Source organism: Oryzias melastigma, linkage group LG17 (assembly GCF_002922805.2).
Source record: "Oryzias melastigma strain HK-1 linkage group LG17, ASM292280v2, whole genome shotgun sequence".
In the NCBI taxonomy this organism is placed as follows: Eukaryota; Metazoa; Chordata; class Actinopteri; order Beloniformes; family Adrianichthyidae; genus Oryzias; species Oryzias melastigma.
Genome location: NC_050528.1, coordinates 24,476,788 through 24,486,291, shown reverse-complemented (window position 1 = coordinate 24,486,291; position 9,504 = coordinate 24,476,788). Strand labels below are relative to the sequence as shown.

Genomic DNA, 9,504 nt, shown 5'->3' with positions numbered 1-9,504 from the left:
TCACCACCTCCCTCTATGGATTGTTTATTATTCCTTCTTTAACCAGATCAGTGATCTTATGGTGGAGTATCTGTCCTGAGACTAGAAGGTCAAATCTGCCGCCAAAAGACTAAAATGGGACCCATTGCTGCCTGCTTAATACTCATTCAGTTGTGCTAGGTATGTGTGTGTTAAACCACCAAATGATTCCCGAGTTCAGCTTTGTCTGCAGCGCCCCCAGGGGATGGGTCAAATGCAAAGAACGAATTTCACATTCTTATAGGTGTGTGACAACAAATCTGACTTTGAAGCCTCGTTTCCACTGACCTGTTCGTTCCTGGCCGGTTTAGAATAATTCGGGCAATTCCAGTGAGTCTTTCCATTGAGTGTTGGACCATCAAGATGCATGCGGGGTGTTGACTGATGACGTATCTGTTCATCATAACAGTGCGACTACAGCAGTTCTCTCTATTCACAAATTCGGGGCGTCTCTGGTCCCTAACCCCTGTGAATAAGGGGGAATACAGAACACAAAGAATTTAGTATTCTTTGCAAGAAGATTTCGGGAGGGGAAGAAGAAAGAAACCGAAAAGAGGATGAAACTTTCAGCTTGGATCTTGAGTTGGGAAAAGTGCTGGTCGGACGCTTGCTGTTGTCCCATTACCTTTCTGACAATCAATGGATTTCATTGTGTGACAACAGTAGCTCTGCCCTAACTGGTCCATTCCGTTTTTCTATGTTACAACCAACAGGGGACAGAAAATGGTACAAGTCATTCCGACCTTATGGGTCCATTTCATAATGGAAACACTCAAAATACCATACCCGTCTGGTTCAGTCCTTTCCAGTCTGGGCCGCTCAGTGGAAACGAGGCATACATTTATAGGACTTAGGGTCACTGGGTGAACATGACCTCATCCTTTCTATGCAAGTTGGATTTATCAGTCCAAAACATGAAGTTTGGCGAGTAGAATAGTCACTCATAGCAAAGAAAATCTACCAAAGGAATAATTAGAAAAATAGTAAAGGTCATGTAAAGGCTAAAGTTCAATTATACCTCTTGGTCCATGAAAAAGAGGGTAAAGTAAGACTGGACCAGAAATACAAAGAAGAGTATTTCTGCAGAATTCACCTTATTTATAAAGCACCAATTCAAAACTAAGGTTGTCTTGAGGTAGTACACAAACAAAAGTCCAGATCATTCCAATAAGGCCAGATTGTCTATTTTGCATTATAGTAATGACTTTCAAAAAAGTTTTAGATTCAAATGCCAGATTAAAAAAAAATTGATTGACAGACTATTCACTAAATCATTTTAATGTATGTTTTTTTCTGATTTTACAGGAATTTATTGGACGTCTTAAAATGGCAGAGAATGGGGTGAAAGGAAAGCCACCATACTCAGTTGAGACACCCTATGGCTTCCAAATCGATCTGGACTTTCTAAAATATGTGGAAGATATCGAGAAAGGGAACACCATCAAGCGTGTTCCCATTCAGCGTAGAAATAAGGGACCTCGAGCAAGTACGCTGCCCAGAAACCTTAACCCTTCTGGATGTGGCTATCGCCCAAGTCCCTGGGGATCCACTGGTGCCCTTGGCCCTCGATCGCCGCCGTCAGATACCCATCATCATGGCTATTCCTTGTGGACACACAGTCACAGGGCTCCTTTATTTCCTACAGAACCCAGATCTCTGGCAGAGCTAGAGGCAAGAATCAAAGAGTTTGATGAACAACCTTTGGGGGAGCACATCAGACCTCACCTCCTCCGAGCCTCCAGCCTACCGCTGACAGTTTTGCTAAGGCAAGAATCGGAGTCCATGGATGATCGAAGCAGTATCCGGAGCTCAAGGGATTACCTTAACTCTCCGGACAGCCCGCAGCCCCAGGACTGCTCAGGGCTGTTGAGGCGCCTGTCTGAAGCCTTGGAGCGTGTCGGTGAGCTGGAGATGGAAGTGAGGGTCATCCCTGAACTCAGAGCACAAATCTGCATCCTCCAGGAGGAACGAGAAAGGCTTCGTCTGGGTCTTGTCCCGCATCTCATATCGTCCACGGAGAATGGAACCACAAAACCCTTTGCGTTGACTCACCGCAGCATAGCGGACATGAAAAGACCCATCAAGGTCAGAAACAGTACCTCACACGACAGTTCCCACCGGATGCATGAGTGGAAGACAAGTACAGACCTGGATGAGCTGCTGACGGTGACGTCCCTGCAGGCCAAAGTAGCTGCGCTGGAGCAGAAGCTCCATGAGACCAGCCTGGAGCTGAGGAAGGTGACGGGACTCTTGAGGGAGCAGCAGGCAGAGAGCGGAACCAAAGATGAGAAGATTGAGAACCTCATCAAGAACCCCGGGATGTGGGTCTGTGCAGAACGTGTGATGGTGGACCAGGATGGAGAGGAGACAGTGGTGAGATCTATTGAACCAGATTATGGTAAAGAATGCTCCTTTGTCTGCAAAAGAACTGCTCCCACCTCTGCTCAAAGACACCCCCAACAGAAAAGGAGCTCTAGAGCAGGCGTGGAACCCGCTGATGGTGCAGCCGACAGCATGAGAACAGCAGCAGTGATCAATCACATTCAGAGGATCAAGACTCTTCTGGATCAGCAATGGGAGTGTGTTTGTAGAGAAGCTAAACCAGGAGATGAGAGACCAGCTTTAAAGCACCCAGATCCAAAAGTCAACTCGCTCCAGGAGCAGATGATGGAACTCGTGGACGTTCTGCTGTCCCACTATCCACAGAAGGGACAGAGTGATGGTAGGTAGAGGATCCACCACTTCTTTCAGTGGGTGAACATCTTTGTTCTTAAGTTTAAAGTATAAGCCACAGGAAAGAGAGCAGGGATAGTTCCACAGACTTGGAATTAACCACCATGCAGTTTTACAGCTGTGTAAACACGGAGATCCAAGGAATTTAGTTTTTTTTCCCTACTCCACTTTAGTGAAGTATTTTTACCTGTACTTCACTGCATAATTCACACAATCTGCTTTAAAACAAAAATACCCATGTAAAAAAAGACATTTGTTGTACGTGCTTTATTTTTCATAGTACTCTAGTTAATTTTTTAGTGCCAAATATATTGTTAATATTTCATCCTCCACTTCTTGTGTGCCTTTCTCTTAGCCTCAAAATCCAACCTGAAGATGTACGGAAGTGCACAGAACTCAGTGACTCTGGGCTCTGAGGTTCCTAACGAAAGGTCAGTAATTAACTTCCTCTGCTTTTAACTCTACTAGTGAGTTTGGATGCTGGTGTGCAAGGAAGATATGAGATTTCAGCCGATGACATTCATCCTACTTCCCCAGAGGATGTCATCTAGGGTGTTTTCAGACTGGATGGATACATGTGGTTTGTTTCCTCTGACAATCTGGAATACATTTTCAGTCTGAATACACCCAAGTGGACCCTAGTTCTAGACCAGGAACAGCTTTTGGGCCTGTCTTTCAAGGTGGTCTTGGTTTGTTTCCAGTCGGACTTAGCAATGGTTTATTCTGAGTTTCCTTAGTCTGAATAGGCTCTGTGCTTGGAGCGGAACAACTGGGCCAAAACGGCCATTGTAGACCGGACATTATGAAATATGAACAAAGTAGGAAAAAAGCAATGATGAGACACGGCAACTCATTGAAATGAGATGTTGGGTGAATTCAGGCTCATTAAAATAACTTTTAATGGGATACATATTTCTTCTCACACTGTTTTCTTGACAATCTATGAGTCATAAACACTTATCAGTAGGGGTGTGAATTGGCAAAAGTCTGGAGATATAATACATATCCTGATTCGTGTCTATCGAATATTATATCCCCAAAACTGTACTAGGACAATTTTCATTTCTTTTAAGTGAAAAATTTTGACCTATACATCTTTTTTTGTAGTAAAATGGTAAAATTAATGTTATTTAATGATCACAATATTAAGTACTGCAGCTGTATCTCATATACAAGTTCCTTTTACCCAAGCAAGCTCATTGTGCTTTTATTTTGGCAAATTAAGAAATATTTGTTTGTAATCCTTGTGCTATCCCAGGCATGCTTGCATTAAAGGTGGGGTCATCTGGATCCCATAAGATAGCAACGGAGCAGGCAGCATTGTCTGATTTCCACAGCAAATATTTTTCATTATAAGAAAATAAAATAGAATGAATATGCCTTAACCATTAAGGATATACAATTATTAAAACTGCAAGGCTGACAAAATATTTACCACAACCTGGTTCTTGCAAGATCTTGTGTTAATTGCGGTGTAGAGCTGTTCAAAGAGGCTCAGTCTTCTAGTGGTTGGGGGTTTTGGTAGAAAACAAAAGTAAGTCGCTGAACTGTGTTTGCTCATATTTAGGTAAATATCCTCTTGTCACCATTTGAAATCGCTGTAAGCATCGCCAAACAAAACATTGTGATTTATTGCTGAATTGATTTCTGCCAAACACCCCTACTTATCAGCGTAACCTCTTGGCCGTCGTCTTCTCAGTAGCCTCCTTGCTGCATGTCTCCGCCATACCAAAAAGTATTGTACCTGATGTTGATACAGATGTTCAAAATTGGTCAGCGAAATCTGAAGTTTGAATAAGCAAACTATCCAGACAAGGATTGCAAATTTTTGAACTTCCATAACTTCTGCCTCTCATTGCTTTGCTTTGCCTTCGTAATCACTGGCCAATTACTGAAGAGAACTTTAGTCACATGGTTTTGTTGACAAGCTTTAGTTTGAAACAGAAATGTCTGTTTGGTCTGAATCATAATCTGAATACAGACCAAACTTAAGGTTCAAGACTTGATCTGGACCAAATTAAGAAGACTCGTCAGGACGAACAGACTTTCCCAGACTGAATACACCTTAAAGAACAGGAACTGGTTTTAAAGACGATGTAGTGACGCTGGACGTTAGTCATATTTTTTAAGCCTTAAATATAAGCGCCTTAGCTTATTTTAGTCCAGATGAATCACAGAGGGAATGCATTTCTGGAAAATGATCGCTCTGTGGTTGGAAAAGGAAAATAGGAGGAGAAACTTTAGTGTTTTTGCACTGTAACTCTCCTAAATCTAACTTTTAAAAACGTTTGAAAAAGTACAATAATCAAAATATTATAAACTGTTCTTTATAAGCACTTAACAGTTTAGTTGGGCTATTTTTTCAATCTTAAACAGTCAAATTTAATATAACACAAGGAAAAAAAGCCTGCAAATCCTTTTCCAGGCTTTATCTTTAATTACAAAATTTATTCTAGGATTAAAGCGTGTTTGAAGCATATTCCAAGACCTTCTTTTTTTGTTATTTTGGCAAAAATCCCTGATATTAGTGTAAAGTAATTATAATTGTTGTCTAATAATTAGAGAATTTTTAAATAATGTCATGTCTCTATAGACTGACGACAAAAGGAAATCTCTCAGATTCCAATCGTGAGAACCAAAGTCTCCATGCCAGGAGGACAGATGCTGCTCAAGCAGACGGCAACTCTGTGCAGATGGGAAAGGCGTCAAAGCAACACACAGAAAAGCAAGGCACACCAGAAGAGTGGAAACATGGGAAAAGAGATGGAGGAGCAGTACTGTCAGAAGCTGAAACTAAAGAAAAACCATCTCCAAGACAACCGAAGGTGGAGAACTCTGGCTCAGGTGGTAAAGCGAGGTGAGAACACCATAACTGCCATGTCACTGTGTGGGCAAAAACCAAGGCAAAACTTTGAATTTCATTATGTAGTTTTCAAACGTGTTGTTTTTTTTCCCTGCTAGGGAGGCAGTTGATGCAGACTTTGTGTCGGCTTGTCATTTTGTCAAAGCGCACATGAACAACATGGACAACCCCAGTGAGGACATGGTGAGTAGATTGTTTTGTGCCATTTCACACACTCAGGAAGGAGCATGTGTTGGCCATTTTCATGGTGGGTTGCATCTATAAATTGAAATAAAAACATCTGAAAGAAGTTTTTCCAGCTGTCATGAATAAGAAATTAGAAGGGGATGGATGGTGCACAGTGATTAGTGCTCTGGCCTCACACCTCAGGTTCAAATCCTGGATGGGACCTTTCTGTGTGCATGTTCTCCCTGGGCATGTGTGGCTTTTCTCCTGACTCCGCCTTCCTCCCACAGTCCAAAAGCATGCTTCCTAGGTTAACTGGATATAAGAAAGTCATGTGTGCATGTGTGAGTTTTTGTGGGTGATTGTGACCCTGCGACAGACTAGTGACCTTTACCCCGCCTTTGCCCAACAGTAGCCGAGGTTAGGCTCCAATGACCCTGTGACCCTTTTCAGCTGAACCTCTGAAATCCTTCTTTTGCACGAATAAGTCTGCATTCCATACCTTACGTTCAAATATTAACTAAACCATTAAAAGTATGAATTAAGACTTAGTGACTTTATTTTATCTTAGGATAATATTATGTTATATTGTAACTACCTAAGAAAAGAATTGGCCTGGTTAAACTGTTTTTAAATCCACCAAAAACTATAAATCCCAGAGCCACGCCTTTTCATATTTGGTATAATTAAAAAGCCTCAAATGTCCCCCGTAGACACTAAAATGAGTTAATTCAGTAGTATAGAGATATCCAGGTTTAGAATTTGCATTGCTGGTAGTAAAGAGGATATAATCAGCACAACAAAATAAACTATATTCATAATTTTAGTGCTGTCATCTTATGGTTGTTGTCATTTTTCTCCAAAAGGCAGCTCATCTTAAGATCTTATTTTGTCATGTTGTCCCAGAGGAAGGCTCTGGTCACTTTATTCCAGCACTGGTTCACCACCTCAGCAGAGGAGGCTTCTGAAGCGTGCAATGTGGCCGCCTACATCAGAGCAGTGAAGAAGGAATCGCCGTCCCTCCTGTCCTTCCTGGTTAACCTTCCGGATGACAATGGCAACACGGTGCTGCACTACGGCGTATCTCACTGCAACTACAGCATTGTCAGCCTGCTGCTGGACACAGGTGAGACCTTGTGAAGACAGAGTTGTTATCTTTGAATACTTTTAGTGTACGATCACTTTTTGTTTCGGTTCTGCAGGTGTGGCGGACGTGAATGTTCAGAACAAAGCTGGTTACACAGCCGTGATGCTGGCCTCTCTGACTGCTCCTGATGGACCTGATGGGATGGAAACCATACGGAAGTTGATGGAGTCGGGCAACGTCAACATTCGCTCCAGTCAGGTGACACAGTCAATGCAAATATTTGAATTCATTTGTCTTTGGTTTAATTCTGGTAAAAACTTTAGTGAATAAAGATGAATCTAGAGATGATAAAACATTACATTTTTTTCTCTCTCTGAACTCAGACAGGTCAAACAGCTCTACATTTGGCGGTCAGGCACGGTCGAGACATTATGGTCCGCCTGCTGCTGAGCTGCGGCGCCGACACCAACATCCAGGACAGCCAGGGAACGACAGCGCTCATGTTTGCAGCTGAGAAGGGCCACACGCATGTGGCACGATTACTGTTAGAAAGAAGTCAGAGCGATCTGATGCTTACTGACAAGGTACCAATGCACAAACATTTCCTTAAAAGTAAAACTCTAATTCCATCCTTAAACCATTTCTGAAGCGTTATGAAAAAAATATATAGATTTTTTTTTTCCAGAATGATTTTATATTAATAAAACAATCTCTAATTTGACAAATGGAGGCAAGAAGTATTTTAAACTAAACTAATTAGAATGTATTACAGCCACATTCAAATGAAATTCTAGCTCACCTACAAGATAAAGTAATTACAACCACCATTTTTAAAGTCGCTCTCCAATCATCTTTTGATCCATTTTAAAATCGTTCCCAGTGGTGTTTTAATTATTAGGATGTTGTTTTTAGCCAAAATGAGAAAACTTGTGGGCGGGTCTGTTGGGGAGGTGTAAACCTTACCACACTTCCCATCCTTTTATATATTATATAGTATTATATAATAATAATAATAATATAATATTATATATTCTAATATATATTATACATTATAGTTTATATATTATTATATTTTATGTCTATGGTTTACACCCTCTCTTGCTAGCTCACAATCCCAACCTAATAGTATCGATGCAACAAACATGGCGAGAAATATTGAAGCTATCCAGCCGTACAGTTTTGAGTCAGATGAAGCTCAGACGAGGAAAAGGAAGTGGATCTATTTGACTGGAAGTGGATGCATCAGAATGGAGCGGAGCAGAGAGCTTGTGATCCAGCGATTGTAACACCTACGTCACAACTACAAACATTTTTTTGTCTGTTCCTGATTTACAACCATCAGAATAAAGAATTATTCAAAAACAGAATTTCAAGCTTAATTTTTTTTATATATTTATCTCCTCCATTATGAAAAAAATGACACTAGAACATGTTAAAAAGATAAGTATGTTGGAGTCGGTCTTTAATGACTACATGTTTGCATCTCTGTTGATATGATATATTCAGTTGACACAATTTTGAGACTTTACTGTAGAAGCTACAACCTCTGTTACTCATATTTTAATAGATAAGCATTTATAATATTGTGAATGTCCAAAGAAAAGTTCAGATTGAATCAGTTTTCCTGCATTTTGCTGCCTTTAGCTAGTAAGTCCTGTCATCTCTGCATGTGATCAGTTGACTAAGTGATTTAAGATGTGTGCAGAACTTATTTATACATTTATATAGCATAACTGGTCACTTTAACTGCAATATCCTGCTTATGAATATATTTTTTCTTTCTTTCAGTCGGGCCGAACTGCACTCTCTATCGCCTTGCAAGGTTCCCACTCGGACACAGCCGCCCTGCTGCAGGCCCATGCTAAAGCTCGATCTCTATAAAAGAGGACAATCTGCTGAAATATTTGATTTTTTTCTCTGACGCACTTCCAAATCCAAACTGAAAAATATCTTAACTGGTAATGCATGAGCACTGGCTTGAATTTTCTGAGGATAATTTTTGTTTGAGGGAGATTGATGGGTAATCCATGCATTTAAGCTTGGATGCTATTGGCTGTTAAAACACTAAACAGGTTTTTGTTTGTCTTCGTTGTTTATAACCACAGCCTATTGATATTATTGATTGCACACTAATGTTGCAGCTCTGCTCTGCAAATGATACCAAAGTGTTTATTCAGAAATGACAGTATAAGACACACAACCATAAGTTTAATGATTGTATGTAATGTTTTTTTGGTAAAGCTTAAAGTTTATTTTGTTAAAACTGAGCTTCTGTTGAATAAAGCTTTGAAGACTGCTGATTTCTTCATGTACACCAGATAAAAAACACAAACAGCACATTATTTGACTCTCCCTGAGGTTCTAATCTTGCCTTCAGTCATTTAAGATACTTTTAAAAATAATAATAAAGTCAAATTTATCGCTATATTTTTCATATTTTACACTTTTAATTTAAGATCTAATAGAAATCAAATTTGGTTTTGAGTGAACAGAATTATAGCATCCACTTTGTCTGTAGTGACAAACCTGACCAGAGGGTGGCACTGTCACTCCATGTTTGAAAACTAAAGCCTACAACAGGGGTCGGCAACCCAAAGTGTTGAAAGAGCCACTTTGGACCAATACAATAAAAACCAAA

General features: G+C 40.4%; 1 protein-coding gene across 2 annotated transcripts in view; it reads left to right on the top strand.

Annotated features, from left to right (window-relative positions):
• LOC112147078 (KN motif and ankyrin repeat domain-containing protein 4) overlaps positions 1–9,166 on the top strand; it is a 19,611-nt gene extending 10,445 nt beyond the window's left edge. For both annotated transcript variants that reach the window (XM_024273198.2, XM_024273197.2), the window contains exons 2-9: positions 1,324–2,740; positions 3,107–3,182; positions 5,345–5,608; positions 5,713–5,797; positions 6,686–6,905; positions 6,982–7,124; positions 7,250–7,450; positions 8,655–9,166. In XM_024273198.2, coding sequence (XP_024128966.1) covers positions 1,345–2,740; positions 3,107–3,182; positions 5,345–5,608; positions 5,713–5,797; positions 6,686–6,905; positions 6,982–7,124; positions 7,250–7,450; positions 8,655–8,747 — 2,478 coding nt within the window. In that variant the 5' untranslated portion in view covers positions 1,324–1,344 and the 3' untranslated portion in view covers positions 8,748–9,166. The remainder of the gene's footprint in view (positions 1–1,323; positions 2,741–3,106; positions 3,183–5,344; positions 5,609–5,712; positions 5,798–6,685; positions 6,906–6,981; positions 7,125–7,249; positions 7,451–8,654) is intronic.
• The last annotated feature ends 338 nt before the right edge of the window (positions 9,167–9,504 follow it).